The sequence below is a fragment of the Ahaetulla prasina genome, chromosome 13, assembly GCF_028640845.1.
Source record: "Ahaetulla prasina isolate Xishuangbanna chromosome 13, ASM2864084v1, whole genome shotgun sequence".
In the NCBI taxonomy this organism is placed as follows: Eukaryota; Metazoa; Chordata; class Lepidosauria; order Squamata; family Colubridae; genus Ahaetulla; species Ahaetulla prasina.
Window position 1 is genome coordinate 15225396 of NC_080551.1, and position 21740 is coordinate 15247135.

At 42.7% G+C, this 21740-nt stretch overlaps 1 protein-coding gene across 2 annotated transcripts in view; it reads left to right on the forward strand.

The window, feature by feature from the left end:
* Positions 1-21740, forward strand: part of CEMIP (cell migration inducing hyaluronidase 1) — a 179317-nt gene that overhangs the window by 53133 nt on the left and 104444 nt on the right. The window contains exon 7 of one of the 2 annotated variants that reach the window (XM_058155769.1): positions 6118-6220. The exons of the other annotated variant lie outside the window; for it this stretch is intronic. Within the exon in view, the coding sequence (XP_058011752.1) occupies positions 6198-6220 (23 nt within the window). The 5' untranslated portion in view covers positions 6118-6197. The remainder of the gene's footprint in view (positions 1-6117; positions 6221-21740) is intronic. 2 annotated transcript variants of the gene reach the window in all.

A 21740-nucleotide genomic window follows, 5' to 3' on the forward strand; every position in this document is an offset into this window, starting at 1 on the left:
TTGTCCTGTGGCTAGTTGGCCAGCAGTGAGTTGGCTGTGGTGAATTGGCCATGGCAAGTATGTCCCATTCTGTGGAAAATATGCAAAGGCAAAGGTAAAGGTTCCCCTCGCACATATGTGCTAGTCGTTCCCGACTCTAGGGGGCGGTGCTCATCTCCGTTTCAAAGCCGAAGTGCCAGCGCTGTCCGAAGACGTCTCCGTGGTCATGCGGCCGGCATGACTGAATGCCCAAAGCTCACAGAACAGTGTTCCCTTCCCACCAAAAGTGGTCCCTATTTTTCTACTTGCATTTTTTACCTGCTTTCAAACTGCTAGGTTGGCAGAAGCTGGGACAAGTCACGGGAGCTCACCCTGTTACGCGGCACTCGGGATTCGAACCGGTGAACTGCTGACTTTTTCGATCAACAAGCTCACTGTCTTAGCCACTGAGCCACCTTCTACGAAAACCCTATTCCTTCTTGTTGGGTTCTAGGGCTTTTTTAATTGATGTATGGAACAGGTGGCATTTTATAAACTCAGTTAAACTCAGTTTTGAACTTTGGGGGCTACGGTGGTTCAGATGACAATAGCAAGCACAATAAACATCGGCTAATAATAGTAACCATTGCACAAGTGAGCTCACAGTTTTAACCGCATGTTTGTGCTTTATTTCAGAGAAATAATAATAGGAAATGGCTTAAAAGGAGTCTAATCATCTCCTGAAGTGTGTTTGGGGAAAACAGACACTCTGTCCTGAAAAAAGACCGTCTGCATTGCAGAACCCCAAGCACTGAGGCTGTATTTAATTTATAACTGTCAGCTCTGGAACTAAAATTAGAATTTCTCATATGTTTGGACAACTCTTGTTGACCCCCTCAATCCGTGGAATGTAAATTCGAGAGCAGAAAGGACAATCTGTTAACTTCTGCCTGTCACAATGGGAATTGGGTAACTGTCATTTATTTTTCCCTACAAGCCCGCCTTTAAGGAAGTGTGAATCATGTTACCCCCAAATTGGGCAAATAGCTTGTTTACCAAAAATTGTTTAGCCACACAATTATGCATAATGTCACAACTTTATTTTTTTTTTAAAGTCTGAAAACTTTTTTTCTTTTAGACTTTGAGCCAAATGAGATGGAAGTTTAATAGCTCTACTCTGTTTGGGGTTAGGGTTATTATTTCCTAAGATTTTGTTTTACTGCTTCCTATCGAAAATATGTTGTTGTCAGTTTGGAGACGAAACTTTATGCTTTTAGCTGGTTTTATTATTGTGAAGTGAAGGACTTAGTTTTATAGGGATAGTCTGATCGGTTAGAGACTTCAAGGTCCGAGAAGGCAACATTTTATCCTGGGATTTTGATTCACCCACTTTGCAAACTCTGAACTTTGTGTGACACTTTCTAACTGACCAGTGTAAAAATTGACATGGCACTATTTGTGTCTGTTTACCAAGTAAGGTGGGCTAATCAGTCTCCATATGAGAAATCAAATTGAATAGTTAGATGCCAGAAATAGCAATAGCACTTAGACTTATATACTGCTTTACAGTGCTTTATAAACCTCCCTAAGCGGTTTTACAGAGTCAGCCTCTTGTCCCCAACAATTTGGGTTCTCATTTTACCCATCTCAGAAGGATGCAAGGCTGAGTCAACCTTGAGCCTGGTGAGATTCGAATTGCCAAATTGCAGGCAGCCGGCAGTCAGCAGAAGTAGCCTGCAGTACTGCACTCTAACCACTGCGCCACTGTGGCTCATGCAGAAATGCATATGTTTGTGTGGTTTGAACTGGATCAAATTGATGTAAAGGATCTGACGTGATGCTTCAAACTCAGTTGGCAACCTGATATAGAATTGCATGAATATTCCTTTATCTCGGCTAAGTAGACATTTTGGGAATTGGGTCTCCTGAATACTCCTAATTTGTCTTAGGGAGAGCTCGTTTTAATGATATCAAGAGGAATATTCAGCTTGATGTCTTTGTGATTTGCAGACCTGAGAGATGGCGACTGGCTTAAGATCACCAGCTTCTAAAGCAGGACTAGAATTCACAGACTCCTGGTTTCTATCTTAATGCCTTAACCTCTGCATCAAACTGGCTCTCATCCTTGTCTTGAGACAGTTTTAACTTTCACCTTTCTTTGTAAAAAACATAACTGTTGTGCTAACAAATGTCAATATGCTAACTTTCCCTGTCTCTGTCTTGGATTGATTTTTTAGGAAAGGTTGAGAGCCCCCCCACTCCAGAAATGTTAAAATCTGTTATTTGTCACTCGCTTGTGTTTGTGAATTCTTCAGCTTTTCCTTTTGTCATGTTCTAGCTATATATGTGTGTGTGTGTGTGTGTGTGTGTGTGTATGTATATATAGCAATATACAGGGGCTAGGATGTTGAGCTTGTCGATCGAAAGGTTGGCAGCTCAGTGGTTCGAATCCCTACTGCTACCGTGTAACGGGGTGAGCTCCCGTTACTTGTCCCAGCTTCTGCCAACCTAGCAGTTTCGAAAGCACCTAAAAATGCAAGTAGAAAAAATAGGGACCACCTTTGGTGGGAAGGTAACAGCGTTCCGTGCGCCTTTGGCATTGAGTCATGCCGGCCACATGACCACGGAGACGTCTTCGGACAGCGCTGGCTCTTCGGCTTTGAAACAGAGATGAGCACCGCCCCCTAGAGTCGGCAACGAGTAGCATGTATGTGCAAGGGGAACTTTTACTTTTACCTAGCAATATAGAATAGAATTCTTTATTGGCCAAGTGTGATTGGGCCACAAAAGGAATTTGTCTTTGGTGCATAGACTCTCAGTGTACATAAAAAGAAAAGTTACATTCGTCAAGAATCGTAAGGTACAACACCTAATGATACTCATAGGGTACAAATAACAATCAAATCATACTAGGAAACAATATAAATCAGAAAGATACAAGCAACAAAGTTGCAATCATAAGTGGGCGGAGATGGGTGATAGGAATGATGAGAAGATTAATAGTAATAGTAGTGCAGACTTAAATAGGTTAAATAGGTTGACAGTGTTGAGGGAATTATTTGTTTAGCAGAATAATGGCATTCGGGGGAAAAACTGTTCTTGTGTCTAGTTGTTCTGGTGTGCAGTGCTCTGTAGCGTCGTTTTGAAAGTAGGAGTTGAAACAATTTATGTCCAGGATGCGAGGGGTCTGTAAATATTTTCACGGCCCTCTTCTTGACTCGTGCAGTTATACAGGTCCATTTATATGTTTGTTTTACATAGTGTGTTCTAAATACACATGCTTTGGAAAATAAAATAAAAAAAACTTCACTTGCAAGGCCTTAACAAATGTAATTAAAATTCCTCTGGGTGCTTGACTCCCTCCTCCCACACACCAAGGCAGTCAATTAAATGTTTTGCTTTATTTTCGTTTTAAATAAAAAATTGTAGTATGGCTAAACCACACACTAAGTCATGCAAAAATCCCTTTATCCTGAGATTTACCAAATCCACTCAGAAATGGTTGTCATCTGCAAAAGGGAGTGGAGAGATAAATGTATAATATGTATAATATGCTGACCACGTGTCCTTTATTGTCCTTTGTGTTAGAAAGCTGTCCATTAGATTTATTTATTTTTCAAAAACTCTCTCTTGTCCTTTCTTTCGATCGTTTAGTTTTTACAGTACAAATGGTACCGTTTCATGCCCAGTCTTTTGCATTTGTGTGCAAAATGTGGAAATCACTCACATATAATGTTTCAGTGTTAGAAAGTAGATTTGTAGAGTGGCAGAAAAAAGCAAAATTTGACTTCACTGACTCCTCTTTGCCCTTCTTTTGAAGAAAGACAATCTCACATGTTGATCATGCAGGCTTATTATGCTATTTGTTTGCATGTACTAAAGTTGCTGGCTGTTGCTTTAGTAGTATTTTTTTCTTTATTTCCTCTTTCTTTTTGCTCCCCAATAATTCGTTCCCATCCCGTTCCCAATAATAACAATAACAATAGACTTATATGCCGCTTTGCAGCCCTCTCTAAGCGGTTTACAGAGTCAGCCGCTTGCCCCCAACAGTCTGGGTCCTCATTTGACCCACCTTGGAAGGATGGAAGGCTGAGTCAACCTTGAGCCTGGTGAGATTCAAACTGCCAAATTGCAGGCAGCCGGCAGTCAGCAGAAGTAGCCTGCAGTACTGCACTCTAACTGCTGCAGCACCGCGGCTCATAATCAATCTTATTGCAGATTTGGAGATTTATCTAATCAAATCAAGCACTTGAAGAAACAAACTGTTACTCAGACTAGTTTTTCATGTTCTCCGGTGGGCATTTCCCTGCAGCAGCCTTCTCCTCCTTCCAAATTAACAGTTGTACAAAATTGTTACCCTTAAACTGTCTTTTTAAGGATGCACTGTTGACTTCTCGTTTAAGGGGAATAATTGCCACCTTCGATCAAATGAAAGGGGCCAGTCTTGTGTCTAGAAGACAGGCACACAAATGCCTATCTGATTTAGATAGAGCAGTGGTCTCCAACCTTAGCAACTTGAAGCCTGAAGGACTTCAACTACCAGAATTCTGGGAGTTGGAGTCCTCCAAGCTTAAAGTTGCCAAGGTTAGAGACCACTGAGATAGAGCATCCTTTTCAATGTCTTTTATTGATTTATTTGTATCCCAGCCTTATTGTTTATTGTTATAGCTCAAGGCAGTGAATAAATACGACACACCTTTCTCCTTCTATTTTCCTTGTAACAACTGCCCTGAGGTGGGTTGGGCTGAGAGTGCGTGACTGGCCCAAAGTCAATGAGCTGATTTTTCATGGTTCAAACCAGACCTGAATTCAATGCCTCCTCCTTTCTATGCTGGGGCCTTAACCATGAAATCAAACCGGCTCTATATTGTATACATGAGCATTTAGAGTTGGCTGACCAGCCCATGTCTCCTGAGTTTTAGAAGTTGGTGCCTTGTTGAAGGATGTGAGGAATTATAGTTATGGTTTTTGCAATAATAGTGGATATTGAGTGTAACTCAAGGGTAAAATCCATTTTCCTTCGCCACCAGTTCGCAAACATGAGTGCACACGCGCCGCCTCCATGCATTTACAGAGCCTTCTGCACATGCGCAGAGGGTCAAAAACAGGACGTGATGACGTCCAGGTGAGTGAGTGGAGCCTCCCGCCTCCAGCGCTACTAATTCGCCCGAGGCAAATAGAACCGGCTGAATTTCACCACTGGTGTAACTCCAATATACAGGTTCCAGATGAATGCCTTTATATGAGACTTTGCTGGTTTCAAGTCCTTTTGCAGGTCCTATATGTGGTCTGCCAGTCCACTGAACTGGTTCATCTTCTTCTGCAACTGTCCTCTCCAACGAGGCATGCTTCGGATGGGTTGAAACTACAACCCCCCAGAATTCCTATATATTGGTTGGATTACCTAGGAATACTGGTTGTTGTGATCCAGAGGGTACCACATTAACGAGGACAGTTCTAGAGTCTCCCAACAGTTGCCAATGAACCAATGGGATATGGCAATAAGGGCATTAACTCAAAGACATCCAATCAGGGTTAATTTCCAGACCCAGAGAAGACCGGATAGGTGCTGAATCTGATATATTTGACCCATGCAAAAATCAAATAGTTTCCTCAGAACAGAATAACAGAGTTGGAAGAGACCTTGGAGGCCTTCTAGTCCAACCCCCTGCTTAGACAGGAAACCCTACACCACTTCAGACAAATGGTTATCCAACATCTTCTTAAAAACATCCAGTGTTGGAGCATTCATAACTTCTGGAGGCAAGTTGTCCCACTGATTCATTGTTCTAACTGTCAGGAAATTTCTCCTTAGTTCTAGGTTGCTTTTCTCCTTGATTTAGTTTTCATCCATTGCTTCTTGTCCTGCCTTCAGATGCTTTGGAGAATAGTTTGACTCCCTCTTCTTTGGGGCAGCCCCTGAGATATTGGAACACTGCTATCATGTCACCCCTGGTCCTTCTTTTCATTAAACTAGACATACCCAGTTCCTGCAACTGTTCTTATTTATTCATATATATTTTTTATTCATATTTTTTTTATTCTTCATATGTTTTAGTCTCCATTTGATCATATTCTAGTCCCAGTAACCTAGCTGTTGACTTCCAGCGATTAATTATGTGAGTTAATTCAAACTACCCTCTTCTTAAATAATTTCAGGTTGGTGTCAGGAATAAACATTCAAATGATGTACACGTGGATCTGAATTTAATTTCTCAGGATGGCAGAGATAGAAAACCATGCCAAGGTGGATTTTGATAAGGTAGGTTTGTCATTCCACATGATACATGAACGTATGCAAGCAACAGTCAGTATAGTTTAATAGTTAATGGTCCAGTTTTCTTGTATTCCTGCCAGGGGATATTTTTCCCACCTGAATGGGTGCTCTGTCATATTTATGTATGAGGAGCTCTTTGACACAACCAAGGCCATGAAGATTTATGGTGCACTAACCAGTTTTCTTGAAATACCTATAAATGTCCGTTATAAATATCCGTTATATAAATGACCATTGGGTGAAGAATGGTGCTGAAAGATAGCAATAGCAATAGCACTTAGACTTACAGTATATACCGTGTCATAGTGCTTTTACAGCCCTCTCTAAGCGGTTTACAGAGCCAGCCTATTTTTTTTTTATTTACATTTATATCCCGCCCTTCTCCGAAGACTCAGGGCGGCTTACACTATGTTAGCAATAGTCTTCATCCTATTTGTATATTTATATACAAAGTCAACTTATTGCCCCCAACAATCTGGGTCCTCATTTTACCTACCTTATAAAGGATGGAAGGCTGAGTCAACCTTGGGCCTGGTGGTACTAGAACCTGCAGTAATTGCGGGCAGCTGTGTTAAGAACAGACTGTCTTAACAGTCTGAGCACAAGAGGCCCTATCCTATTGCCCCCAACAGTTTGGGTCCTTGTTTTATTCACCTTCGAAGGATGGAAAGCTGAGTCAACCTTGAGCCGATCAGGATCAAACTGCTGGCAGTTGTCAGAATTAGCCTGCAATACTGCATTCCAACCACTGCGCCACCACGGCCCTTTGGGATATAGACTGTGTTTTCCAGCTAAGATAGATGCCTGGAAGAACTTAAAATAAACTTTATAAGCTATATGTCTTAGATAATAGCCTCCTAAATCACGGCAGAGCAGCAATCTGAGTGGGAAAATCTGGGAGTTGAAGTCTGACACTTCTTCAAGTCCCCAGAGTTGAGAAATGCTGAGGTAGAAGGAACTGGTTTTTCACCCAGCAGTTAGTTAAACTGAGGAATGCAGTGGCATTACATGCCATGATGGCCACGCATTTAAGATAGTTTGAAAGGAAGCACAGTCATGAATGAATGAAAAGGCTATTAATGACCACTAATCTTATTAATATTGAAAGATAGGCTTCCTCCCTGTGGTTAAAAGCTTCTTGAATGCATTGGGCTGGCGGTGGCGTAAGTCAAGCAGCTAAGCCTCATCCAGCCAAGTTCTTCTTAATGATATTATCAACTATGGAATGCTGGTAGCAGCATTGTAGTTATTGATTTCTTTCCCACAATTCCATTGATAAAACCCTTTAACAGAGGCGCTTTTATTAAGCATGTTCTTTTCAAGATTTCTATCATTAGCCCAAGCAGTTTCCAACTATCATCTGAAAATAATCCTAGTTATTATCTTCAGGTTCTCCTTGATTAGTTCCTTCCTTCCTTCCTTCCTTCCTTCCTTCCTTCCTTCCTTCCTTCCTTCCTTCCTTCCTTCCTTCCTTCTTTTCTTCCTTCCTTTCCTCCTTTCCTTTCCTCCTTTCTTTCTTTCCTTCCTTTCCTTTCTCTTTCTTTCCTTCTCTTTCCTTCCTTCCTTCCTTTCCTTTCTTCTTTCTTTCTTTCTTTTCCTTCCTTCTCTTTCTTTCCTTCTCTTTCCTTTTCTTCCTTCCTTCCTTCTTTCCTTTTTTCTTTCCTTCCTTCCTTCTTTCTTTCTTTCTTCTAAAATGAATGATGCCACTAGACTTTCCAATAAAACTTGGCATGTTTACTTTCCCTCCCTTTCCCCTTTCATTTTCTTTTCTTTCTTTCTTTTTTTTAAACTAAATCAGTGACTGGACTTTCCTATTTGCATGCTAAGTCTTTTTTTTTTTTTGCCTTGGATGTATTTTAAGCAGAAGAGTTGGATGCTGCCTATTTTTTTTTTTTTTTGCATCTGTTCCACATTCCTTGTGGTTTTTCTTTCTTGCCACATAAACATGGAACAAAAGAGATTTATAGGCAAAATTCTTGGCTGCTGGCAAAAGCAGGTCAAATAGTCTGAAAACAGATTCGTACAGTTCACGATCCTTCATCCGAGTGCTCTCAAGTGGCCGTCTTTCCCTGTTTTAACTGTCACTGAGTGAAGCGGCCTGACTTCACGAAGGAGGGAAGACTTGAATTCACTTCTCCAGGCTTAAACAGTGACACCACCTTCCCAGCTTCATTCCAAGTCTGAGGGGCACCAGTGCTGAATTTGACTTCTGAGGGGATTAAAGAAAATCGTGCGCCCTTAAGGAAAGCAGAGATGGGCTTTCTTGAAGAAAATAGGTGGGAACTTTGAGTAAAACATGACCTTAGCCTGAGAAAACAAGAAAATATGAGAAAGAAAGTCAAGGTTTTCCCACCTTGACTGTCTTTGGTATAAGGAGAAGTGAACGGAAAATGCTGTTACTATAGCTTAGATCGGGGGTCTTCAAACTACGACCCGTGGTTGAAGCCATTAATCTGGCACACGTGGGACCACCAGGTTGTCCCACCCCCACCTACCCGCCTGCCCCACCCTCCTTCTGGAGGCCTCCAGAGGCCAAAGACGGGGCCCGTTTTTGGGCAGCAGAGTGGTGCTGGAGGCTGGGGAGGCCAAAAATGGGATGTGCGGAGACTCCCCTGGCCGAGAGAGAGAGAGAGAGAGAGGGAGGGAGACACACACACACACACACACAAACAGAAGTCCCTCATACACACGCCAAGGCAGCCACATCCCTTCACTAACCTGCTTTCCACCCCCAGGAGCAAAACAAATTAAAGTTTAATTTGTGCATATTGTTTGGACTGCTAAATTGGCCATGCCCACCCAGTCACATGACCACCTAGCCACACCACCCAGTCGGTCCAGCCCCCCCCCCCAACAGTCTGAGGGACCATGAATTGGCCCCCTGTTTAAAAAGTTTGGTGACCCCTGGCCTAGATCAAGCAAATAGAGTTTTAAAGCATTTTTTTTGGTGAAGTTTGTTTCTTGATCTGGCCTACTTATAAGAGCTTTATCATGAAAAGTTTTGGGGCGGTACCTTTTTTTTTTTTATCCTAAGAGGATTTGGCTGAGTGAGTGCCGTAGTATGGAAGTCATCAACCCAGTGCCCTAGTTTTTTGTTTTTTTAATTTATTTGCATTTGTCCAAAGACTCAGGGCGGCTTACACTATGTTAGCAATAGTCTTCATCCATTTGTATATTATATACAAAGTCAACTTATTGCCCCCAACAATCTGGGTCCTCATTTTACCTACCTTATAAAGGATGGAAGGCTGAGTCAACCTTGGGCCTGGTGGTACTAGAACCTGCAGTAATTGCAGGCAGCTGCTGTTAATAACAGACTGTCTTAGCAGTCTGAGCCACCAGAGGCCCTGATTGTAGTTACCAACAATCCTGGACAGTATATCTAATGTCAAGGGATAACCTGGAAAAGCTGGTAGGCATCCATAATTCCCCAGCTTTGCTTGAGGGCAAGTGGCAAAATCCATGGATCAGCTTGAATTGAAGCCTCCTGTTTCCCATCCAAATTCAACCCTGTCCGATGCATTAACCATTTTTGACAGTGTCTGTCATGCTGGGCTGAAACTCCCTGCTTTTAGCCAAGCTTGAGGGTGACTCATTCAGAAAGGATGGGGAGAAAGCTGAATGGAAAGAGGAGGGGAAAAAACATGGAGAGAGTAATATTAGGCGAGGTCAGATTTCCTCCTTCAGCTTGGACATTAAAAAATCTGCATCAGCAAATTCTGCGACGCTTTTATAAGGAGTTATACAAAAGACTGAAGAAAGTTTGGTGAGTTGGTGAGTTGGAGGGATGAAAATTTCCCACCAATTTCATTGGTACCAATGAAGGAGAATATTTGTAGCTCAGGTTTGAAATGAGAGAGGTCCTTAGTGCTCTCGGATCTTGGTTGTTTTCTTGCAGACATTTCATTACCATACTAGGTATCATTGTCAGTGCTAGAAGGGGATACGGTTTGCACTGATGATCTGTCGTGTCCCACTCCTCCGCTGACGGCCGGGTCAGGGAAATCCGAATCAGGCGTGCCTCTGCAGCTCTGCCCAAAGTCCTAGCAAAGTCCTCAGAGCAGGCAGGAGACCAGTAAGTAACTTCAGCAAGATAAGTTCGACTTTGCCTGACTCAGAGACTGCCAGAAAGCAGATCCTTTATATAGGTGATGGGGTGTGGCTCCATGACTCAGCACTCATTAAGGCCTGCCCCTCCCTTCCTTCTGTTGCCTCCGCCTATCCAGTCTTCTGATGCGAGGGTCACTCCAATCAGCAGCTGTTGGAAATAAACTTTCCTCAGGCTCACATGCTGTGGAGGAGGGGAGGGTCTAGCTGCTCCATTTGCCTGGGCATGGAGTCAGGGCTGGGGCCGGGGGATGCTCCCTCCTCTGCATCCTGCTTGAGCATGGAGCCAGGACTGGGGCCGGGAGGCATACATTCCTCCGTGTTCGGGAGCAGATAAGAAGGCCCCGGCTGCAGTGAGAGCGGACAAGACACAACATGATCTTACCTAGTCTGGGTAATGAAATGTCTGCAAGAAAACAGCCAAGCTCAGAGAGTACCAAGGGCCCCTCAATTTCCCCCATCTCCTTGGATCAAGGGGTAAATGGATACAGTATTTAATTAAGGTTAAGTTGAAAATGAGAGGGAATCTGAGTTCATTCTTCTATCCAGCCCTCCCATGTCTTTGCCGTGGTCCCACCCACTTGGGCTGGGGGCTGTTTTCTAGCCTGTCACTCACAGGTGAGGGAAACCAGTGATGGGCATGTTGCTTAGAAGAATTAAGAGATCTCATCCAGCAGGTTTTGACAGGTTCTGGAGAACCGGTAGCGGAAATTTTGAGTAGTTTGGAGAACTGATAGCGGAAATTTTGAGTAGTTCGGAGTGGAGTGGGAATGGAGATTTTGCAATATCCTTTTCTCAGGAGTGGGGAGGCAATGGGGATTTTGCAGTATCTTCCCCTGCCATGCCCACCAAGCCGCACCCACCAAGCCACACCACACCATGCCCACCAAGCCACGCCCACAGAACCGGTAATTTAAAAAAAATTGAATTTCACCACTGCCTGTTCCCCAATAGATTCTGAAACAGGAGCATCAGTTATTCAAATATTTTTTGAGGATTGTTCCAGTACACTTCCAATCTGGTGACCTTTTGGTCCAAAAGGTTGTGCAAAGACACAATAAGCTCAGCATTTCATGGATGGAGTGAGATGCAGGTTTTATCTTGAGTGGCTTGCATTTGAACTGGGCAAGATCCAGGTCTCAAAAGGAACAAGAAATGTACTTTAAAAAAAAAAAAGTCTGTGAAAGCAATCTTTGCAGACGTCAGGTTTAAAGAGCTGGCTGTTCTCTTCTTCGTAAACTGTGGTTCTTCAATTAAAACCTGTTTCAATTGAAAATCCATTCCAGTCCTTAGGAAGGTTTTGCTTCAACCTCATTTCTTTTTGCTTGACTTAAAAAAAAAAACATTAACCAAATTCACCAAAAACCCCTACATCAAAATCTGTGTAGATGGTATTAGTGAAATAAAGCAATTGCCATTTGCTTAGCATATTTAACCCGACTTGATGGGTTTTGTTTTTGTTTTGTTTTTTCCCTTCTAATAGTAATTCTTCTGAAAAATAGGTCAAGAATATTTGGCTGGAAAACTCAGCCAAATCTTTGTTTTAGAAAGAAAAGATCTTGGCCTGATAGGAAAGCCAGACCCGGTGACGCAATTCCGAACCTTCCCCTGCAAGTTAACAGCTTTATTTCCAATTGCTGAATATTTAGCCTTCTGTAATATTAGGGTTTCGGATGCTGTTCTGTGATTTTGTGGCCCCCAATGTAAGTTGATATTATATAAAAAAAATTACTGACATTTGCTCTCTCCATGTTCTAAATACCGATGTTGCAAATGTCTCTATCACATTGGTGCACAGAATAAAGAGCTTGGCTTGGTTTAAGTTCTACAGGACTTTTTTTGCTACCCTTTTGCAAAAATTAGTGGGAGATGGGAGAAAATGTAGTGGTTCACACTAAAAACGAAGCCGGCTCAAATTGGGGACCATAGGCGGCTTTAAAAGTCTTAAAACATATTGCTCTTTTTATTCTGTTGGCATTTTGTTTCAGGATTGCAGTGACTGGGAAGTTAATTAGGCTTCTTTGGACCTGGGATACTTATATTGATCCAGATACAGCGGTATTTCTCAATTTTGACAACTTTCATTGTCAAGATTGTCGACTTCAACTCCCAGAATTCCCCAGCCAGTATTTATTTATTTATTTATTTATTTGGTCAATCATATATAAGATAACAGGTAAAAGTATAAACATAATTTGGATACATGAAAAGAATAAGTAATAAGGGCCTCTGGTGGCTCAACAGACTAATGCAGTCTGTTAGTAACACAGCTGCCTGCAATTATTGCAGGTTCAAGTCCCACCAGGCCCAAGGTTGACTCAGCCTTCCATCCTTTATAAGGTAGGTAAAATGAGGACCCAGATTGTTGGGGGCAATAAGTTGATTTTGTATATAAATATACAAATAGGATGAAGACTATTGCTAACATAGTGTAAGCCGCTCTGAGTCTTTGGAGAAGGGCGGGATATAAATGCGAATAAAAAAAAAGAATAAGTAAAAAGGAATATTAGGGCAGGGATGGTAGGCAAGCAGGTGCACTTATGCACGCCCCTTACAGACCTCTTAGGAATGGGGTTGAGGTCAACAGTAGACAGTTTCAGCTTAAAGTTTTAGGGGTTTGGGGAAGAAACCACAGAGTCAGGTAGCGCATTCCAGGCATTGATCACTCTGTTACTGAAGTCATATTTTCTGCAATCGAGTTTGGAGCGGTTTACCTTGCGTTTGTCTCTATTATGTGCTCATGTATTTTTGTGGTTGAAGTTGAAGTAGTCGTTGACAGGTAGGACTTTGTGGTAGATAATTTTATGTACAATGCTTAGGTCAGACTGAAGTCGGCGTAGTTCTAAGTTGTCTGGGAGTTGAAGTCCACACCAGAGGGGGTATTTAGCAGGTTCTGACCAGTTCTGGAAAACCAGTAGCAGAAATTTTGAGTAGTTCGGAGAACTGGTAAATACCACCTCTGACTGGCCCCGCCCCCATCTATTCTCTGCCTCCCGAGTCTCAGCTGATCAGGAGGAAATGGGGATTTTGCAGTAACCTTCCCCTGAAGTAAGGAGGGAATGGATATTTTACAGTATCCTTCCCCTGCCATGCCCGCCAAGCCACACCTATAGAACCGGTAGTAAAAAAATTGGACTCCCACCACTGGTCAACCCATCTTGAAGTTGCAAGGTTGACAAACCACTGATCTGAAGCAATGCTCTGAAATGAGAAGTAAAACAAGGATGGGGAAGCTGTAGGGTTCTAGAGACGTTAAACAGCGTCTTAGCTTCAGCCAGTATGGCCCGTTGAAGGAATGCTGAGCGTTTTGTTCAGCAGTACTAACATCTTTTCTATCCCTGGGAATGCCGTGTGTGATTCCAAATCTAAACAAAGTTTTGGCCTCGGTTGGTTGTGAAAATAGCTAGTTTGGAGGTCTCCTCCAAAGAAATAGGTATTTGCAGGAATTTAGCGACCATTCTTATGGTTGAATCTCCGTTCACCCAGAAAACGGTTGAGAATAAAAGTCTTCGTACGGAGAACTTCCCTTCCATGAGGGATACATTTCTCAAGCTGTGTTGGTGGGGCCATCTCTTATGAGCAAATATTGGAGAAGCGGCCCCATGGAGCTTCAATCTTTCGCTCCTTTCCCCAAAAAGCGTGGCCTTTGCCATTCCCCGCTGTCCTCACTTCCCAGCCGCCACGTCCAAATTTCTCTCTTTGGGTCGTTGCAGTTGAGCTAATTAAAACCCACCCCCTGCCAGTCCGCAAGGCGTGTGGAATCTCTCCCCCCCCCTGACCCTTTTAATCACGCTGCCCTCTCCGTTTTCCAAAAGGCCAGCCCATTCCACCTGGGAGGTGGCCATAGCAGGAGGCAGAGGCTTGCCGTATAATTACAAGGTCCTGGCGTTTGCCATCTATGGATTCCTTAGCTCTGACAGCTTTGCTTGCATAAGCAGGAGAAGTTGCTGACAGGCCTTTCTGCCTCCCTTCCTCCTTCCCTCCCTCCCGCCAGCTGCCTCCCTTCCTACAGAAATGCATTAGAGTTAATGATGCTGTCATGAATGGGTTGATCCCATTGTTCCATGGCTCTACCACGTGCCCATTGCACAAAGGGACTCCTGGGCACAGCATCTTCTTTGTGTCTGCCTTTGTCCAAAAGCAGGAAGGCTGGTTAAGGGGAGTTCTTAGAGTCTTCCGTAGACCCTAACCCTGAAATCTTTTTTTCTGGTACTGCCAACTGGGGCAAGGGGCTTTCCAGTTACGACACCCTTTAATCCAGAGGTCTTCAACCTTGGCAACTTTAAGACTTGTGGACTTCAACTCCCAGAATTGCTCAGCCAGCTTTGCTGGTTGAGGTATTCTGGGAGTTGAAGTCCACAAGTCTTAAAGTTGCCGAGGTTGGAGACCCCTGCTTTAATCAGTCCAGGGATGGACCACCTAATGACCACCAGAGTCTACACTTTTAAAGACATACTTTTCCCGTTAGAGAATCAGATTCTGGAAGTTGCACAGCTGAAAGACGGATCAAAAATCAGTCCTGACAGTGAAGCACTTTTTCAATTGTTCCACGAGTCACATGGTTCTTCAGTGAATCTGGCTTCCCCCATTGACTTCAATTTCCCGTAGAAATCAAAAGATAACAACAACAACAACAACAACAAAAACAACAACAACAGAATAACAGAGATGGAAGGGCCCTTGTAGGTCATCTAGTCCAGGGGTCTCCAACCTTGGCAACTTTAAGACTTGTGGACTTCAACTCCCAGAGTTCCTCAGCCAGCAAAGCTGGCTGAGGAATTCTGGGAGTTGAAGTCCACAAGTCTTAAAGCTGCCAAGGTTGGAGACCCCTGATCTAGTCCAACCCCCCTCCCGCCCAAGACATCCTAAAGAAATCAAAAGACATCTAAAGAAAGATGTATCTTAGTGATAGTCCATCTCTTTTGCTTTAGAATAATGTCCAGTTCAATCTTCTGTAAGTTTGGGGGTGGGGAGGAAAAAAATCCTTGGCTTCAATTATTAGAAACCAGTTAATCTAAAAAAAATTTTTTTATTTGCATTTATATCCTGCCCTTCTCCAAAGACTCAGGGAGGCTTACAATGTGTTAAGCAATAGTCTTCATCCATTTGTATATTATATACAAAGTCAACTTATTGCTTCCAACAATCTGGGTCCTCATTTTACTTACCTTATAAAGGATGGAAGGCTGAGTCAGCCTTGGGCCTGGTGGGACTTGAACCTGCAGTAATTGCAAGCAGCTGCTGTTAATAACAGACTGCATTAGTCTGTTGAGCCACCAGAGGCCCCTATTAACATTAACAGGCTGAGATCCATCGTGGTTTATTTTCCAGGCACAGATGAAGTCCAGCCCGCTTCACAAATCCTTTGCAACTCGCCCGAGGATTTCTTTGCAACTTTGCAACTTCTGCAAAGTACACCCAGAGTTTGCTGAGAGATGGCTGATGTTGAAGGGCTACTTTTTCAGGAGCTTGGAAGGTAATGATGCTGAATGAGGGCCTATCACCAGAAATAAAAAAAAAAATCTCTCCAGAACGCACTCTTATGTGAGCCTGTCCTGGCTGTCTATTCTGTATCTTTTTAAAAACGGGCACGTATTCAAAAGCAATCTGGAGAGGGAAGCATTAAGCAACCCGCGCATGGAATGCGAGCAAGTGTTAACAAGAATTCAGAGTACTGAACATTGCATACATTTTTCTGCAACTTATTCGCCCAACTGACCAGTTGTATTTTATCTTTTTCCCCTGTCTTTCTCCAGTTGCTTTTGCTATGCTTGCCTATCAAGGAGAATCCGATCCCTTGGGATTCAAATCATGCCGTCATGCCGCTGTGATCAGAAATCCAGGTCCCTCCCATATTACATCCCCCCCCCCTAATAATGAGAAGAATACAGATGATGGAGGATGTGAGAAGCCTTTTTGGGGAACAACCCAGAATGTCATTCTACAAACTCTTGAAAGCTTTCTAAGTCATCGTGCGACATCTTCATTTGCTGGATGCAGCATCATAGGCTGAGATGTTCGTTACAGGCTTTTTATTGGAAAATGCCTTGAAAATATAACATTCATTTGACACCCACCCACCCCAATAAATATATTTTACTGTATTCTGATGAGGGGGGGAGCTTTGTTTTGTGTTATTTCATATGCCGGCTCTGCTCCTATCTAAGCAGAAGAGAGCAAGGGTTTAAGCTTCACTAGAAGTCAGATCCGTCTTCTGGTAGTTCTATTTCCCTAATCCTAGGAAGATGGAGGTAAGTTTTGGTTTAATAGAATAATAGAATAACAGAGTTGGAAGAGACCTTGAAGGTCTTCTAGTCCAACCCCCAAACCCTATACAATTTTGGACAAATGGTTATCCAATCTCTTCTTAAAAACGTCCAGTGTTGGAGCATTCACAACTTCCGGAGGCAAGTTGTTCCACTGGTGAATTGTTCTAACTGTCAGGAAATTTCTCCTTAGTTCTAAGTTGTTTCTCTCCTTGACCCCATCCAGTGCTTCTTGTTCTATCCTCAGGTGCTTTGGAGAATGGCTTGACGCCCTCTTCTTTGTGGCAACCCCTGAGATATTGGAACATTGCTATCTTGTCACCCTTACTCCTTCTTTTCATTAAACTAGACATATCCAGTTCCTGCAACCGTTCGTCATACGTTTTAGCCTCCAGTCCCCTAATCATCTTTGCTGCTCTTCTCTGCACTCTTTCTACAGTCTCCGCATCTTTTTTACATCACGGCGACCAAAACTGAATGCAGTTATCCAAGTGTGGCCTTACCAAGGCCTTATAAAGTGGTATTAACACTTCACATGATCTTGATTCTATCCCTCTGTTTATGCAGCCTAGAACTGTGTTGGCTTTTTTGACAGCTGCAGCACACGGCTGGCTCATATTTAAATGGTTGTCCACTAGGACTCCAAGATCCCTCTCCCAGTTACTACTGTCGAGCGAGATACCACCTATACTGTACCTGTGCATTTTGTTTTCCTTGCCTAAATGTAGAACCTTACTTTTGGAAAATACAGTTTTTATAATCACAAAAGTATTCACTGCAATTGCCTTCCCCCTTGATTTCTCTGGATGAAGTGGAACATTCCTAGATCTTCAAAAAGGGATCCTGGCACTTGGTGTCAGATCTGGAGAATGGAACTAGATCTTTAAAGCTCTTCTTTCCTGAGATATCCTGGCAAGGATGTAGAAGTCTTAGAAGGAATTAAATGTCTTTAATGTTTGCCGGGTCTAAAAGGCATGGATAACTAGTAGTATATATATAGTAGTAATACTAGTATATATATATCCCCTTTAGGCTCTGCATCCTCTAGAGACCTGCTGATGACTTTGTTGAATTTGGATAGCAAAACACAATCTGGTGGAATTATTTGGCTAGGAAAACTGCTGAATCCTTCGTAGGGTTTATTGCTAGAGATACAGAGATGAAGAAAGTTCAGATGAATCTTTGACACAAATTATTAAATGGCTTTAGAGCTCCAAATCAGATGCTTTTAAATAGAATAGAATAGAGTAGAATAGAATAGAATAGAATAGAATAGAATAGAATAGAATAGAATAGAATAGAATAGAATTCTTTATTGGCCAAGTGTGATTGGACACATAAGGAATTTGTCTTGGTGCATACACTATTAAATTAAATAATTAAATTACCATTTAAATAATTTTGAAATACCTTCTGGGTCTGTGCAGATACTTGAATTAAACCAATTTCCCAAATTGGAAATCTTAATGGGATTGCCAATCTAATAGATGATTCAAATTAGATTTTTTAAAAAAATTGCTCCCATCTATTTCCTGCATTTTTTTTCCTCATCAATCCTGCATCCACAAAGGGCAGAAGACATCAGTGGGGTCTCAACTAATGTTACAGCCATTCCAGCCTTCTAAGACCAGGAAAGCAAATATTATAAATGAAGGGTAGCCTCCATCTGAAAAAGGTATCCAGTTCGTAGCCTGGAATGAAGATTATGCTGCTATCAAAAATTGAACTTGTTACTGGGTAGAATCCATATTTTGTTTTCCAAATAAAAAGTGATTCTTGAGTAGATGTATGTTAAGAATCTCTTTGGCAGGGAAGATTTTGCAAATGCTCTTCTAATCATACTCTAGTAGGATTTTAAAATACTGTAGCATTGCCTAATTATCCAGCTGTTTTCTATTACAGCTCCTAATACAGGTAGTCCTTGATTTACCAGAGCAGTTGAGCCCAAAATTTCTATTGTTAAGTAAGACATTTGGTAAGTGAGTTTTGCTCCATTTTACGACCTTTCTCGCCACCGTTGTTAAATGAATCATTGCAGTTGTTCAGTGAGTCACATGGTTGTTAAGTGAATCTGGCTTCCCCCACTGATTTCAATTTTGTATAGAAATCAAAAGACATAACAACAACAACAACAGAATAACAGAGTTGGAAGGGAACTTTTAGGTCATCTAGTCCAACCCCCCTCCCCTCCCCGCCCAAGACATCCTAAAGAAATCAAAAGACATCTAAAGAAAGATGTAACTTAGTGATAGTCCATCTCTTTTGCTTTAGAATAATGTCCAGTTCAATCTTCTGTAAGGTTGGGGGGAAAAAAATCCTTGGCTTCAATTATTAGAAACCGGTCAGTCTAAAATTAACAGGCTGTGATCCATCGTGGTTTATTTTCCAGGCACAGATGAAGTCCAGCCCGCTTCACAAATCCTCTGCAACTCGCCGAGGATTTCTTTGCAACTTCTGCAAAGTACACCCAGAGTTTGCTGAGAGGTGGCTGATGTTGAAGGACTGCAGCCATTATTTTAGAGTTAAACTGCCCTTTTAGATGTTTTGGGAAATGGTAATTATCCACGTGGAATCCTGCTTCGGTCGAAAGTTCTGTCTTGTATCCTGCGGTTTGTTTTGAGCAACGCCGACTGTCTGGTGCTGCTTCTTCACAGGCGAATAAATCTTTTCTTTGGGGTAAATTGTAGAGAGGGGGCTACAGTAGTTGGGCATCATTTTAAAATTTAGCCGGGTTGCAGATGGCTCCGGCTGGGGTTTCTTCCGTTTCTCTCTCATTGTGTTAGGAGCCTTCGAGGCTCAGTTCCAGAGCATTTCAATGTTAGGTCTCTAGCCTGTATTTTTCTTCCCTGGTGGCTCAATTTCTCTTGCGTTGGCACAGCCTTGCCTCCTGTCTGCCTGACATCATGTCACTGACTCATTCTCAAACCACAGAGCATCAGTTGCCTGCATGACTCACAAACAAAAGTGTGTCAGATAAAAAAAGTGGGGACGATTGGACAGTTTGAGGGGCAGAAAGACACCTGAGGCTGCCAGGAAAAAAAAAAAAACCAGAACAAAGACGAGGACAGCTGAAAACTGATCTATAAAACAGAGGTAAGGCAACTTTCTTGCTTTTGTTATCATGCTTAGTTTTTGCAAGGAAATATCTGTGGAGTTTGGGGCATGATAATATCCCATGCAGGCCGCATCTAGGATCATCAACCACGGCAGTTGCAATGAGGCACGGTGGTGCAGTGGTTAGAGTGCAGTACTGCAGGCTACTTCTGCTGACTGCCGGCTGCCTGCAATTTGGTAATTTGAATCTCACCAGGCTCAAGGTTGACTCAGCCTTCCATCCTTCCGAGGTGGGTAAAGTGAGGACCCAGATTGTTGGGGGCAAGAGGCTGACTCTGTAAACCGCTTAGAGCGGGCTGTAAAGCACTGTCAAGCGGTATATAAGTCTAAGTGCTATTGCTATAACTATCATTCTTAATTCACAGTCAAGAATCTTGTCTATACAGGGTCCACCTTTTTTTAATATTCTCATGCAAAGTTTGGAATGCGACTTTTTCAGAGTGGATCTTTACTTGAACTAGTAAACCACCAAGAAAAAGGAAGGTAGGCAACTAACAGGTTGGGTGACAGATATGGAGAATATAATTGTATATTATTAGTATTTGCTTTAAATACCCAACTCTCTTTTTTTTTTTGGCTAAGAATACAAATGTAAACAACTTTTTGAGCCCCAGACCAACACAAATTACTTTTAGATTTTACTTTGATGAGCCACGGTGGTGCAGTCGTTAGAGTGCAGGCTACTTCTGCTGACTGCCGGCTGCCTCCAGTTTGGCAGTTCGAATCTCACCAGGCTCAAGGTTGACTCAGCCTTCCATCCTTCCGAGATGGGTAAAATGAAGACCCAGATTATTGGGGACAAGAGGCTGATACTGTAAACCGCTTAGAGAGGGCTGTAAAGCACTGTGAAGCGGTATAGAAGTCAAAGTGCTATTGCTAAGTCCTATTTGGTTGACTTTTATTTTGCATTGGCCAGCTGTGGTAGGAGGCAGAATTTTCAAGAGGGTGTAAAAACCTTCCTCTCAGGAAAGCCTCACCCACAGGTGAGAATCTGAGAACCTGCTTAGCTTCTCTCTGCCTTCCGTCCTGTTCCCGAGTTAATGCCTGCAGGCATTCAAGCCTACCTCCTGATCCTTGAGGATTCTCGGCTGCTGTTTCAAAAACAAAAACACAGCCCAAACCAAAATAACCACAAAGAAATTCAGGAATGTGGAAGGCGAATTTACATCTTGCCTAATCATAGACAAATCGAGGCTGCCTGGATCTTATTTCTCTGCTATCATCTGCAGGAAGAAATATTTTCATTGAGGCACATGGAGTGATTTCTGCAGCACCTGAAAAGTTATTTGCTGCCTTGAATGCAGCCAGAAACTATCTCCATAACAGTAAGAGTGTTGGAAGGGACCTTGGAGATCATCTAGTCCAACCCCCTGCTCATGCAGGAGACCTGTACTAGGGATTTGAACTGCTGAACTACTGACCTTTCTGATCGACAAGCTCGGTGTCTTAGCTACTAAGCCACCTAATCAGGTGGAAAGTGGTGGTGTTGTTTTTTTACCCTTCCATGAGATTGAAATTGTGAACTGGAAGGAAGAAGTTCCTAGCTAGGCCACCTGGACTAGAATGACAGAGTTGGAAAGGGTCTTGGAAGTCTTCTCATCCAACCCCCTGCTTGGGCAGGAAACCCCACACCATTTCAGACAAGTGGCTGTCCATTTTCTTCTTACAAGGATGTTGGAGCATCAAACTTCCAATGTTGGAGCATCCACAACTTCTGAAGGCAAGCCGTTCCATTGGTTGATTGTTCTCACCGTTAGGAAATTTCTCCTTCCTTCTAGGTTGCTTCTTTCCTCGATTAGTTTCCATCCATTGTTTCTCATCTTGCCTTCCAGCGTTGGGAGCATTCACAACTTCTGGAGGCAAGTCGTTCCATTGGTTCATTGTTCTAAACCAGTGACGGCGAACCTTTTCGGCACCGAGTGCCAAAAAGGTCACACAGAAACATTGTGCACGTGCTTGTCGGGACCCGCACTCCGGAAAAGCCAAACTTCCAGGTTCTAGCGCGCATGCGCGCCCGA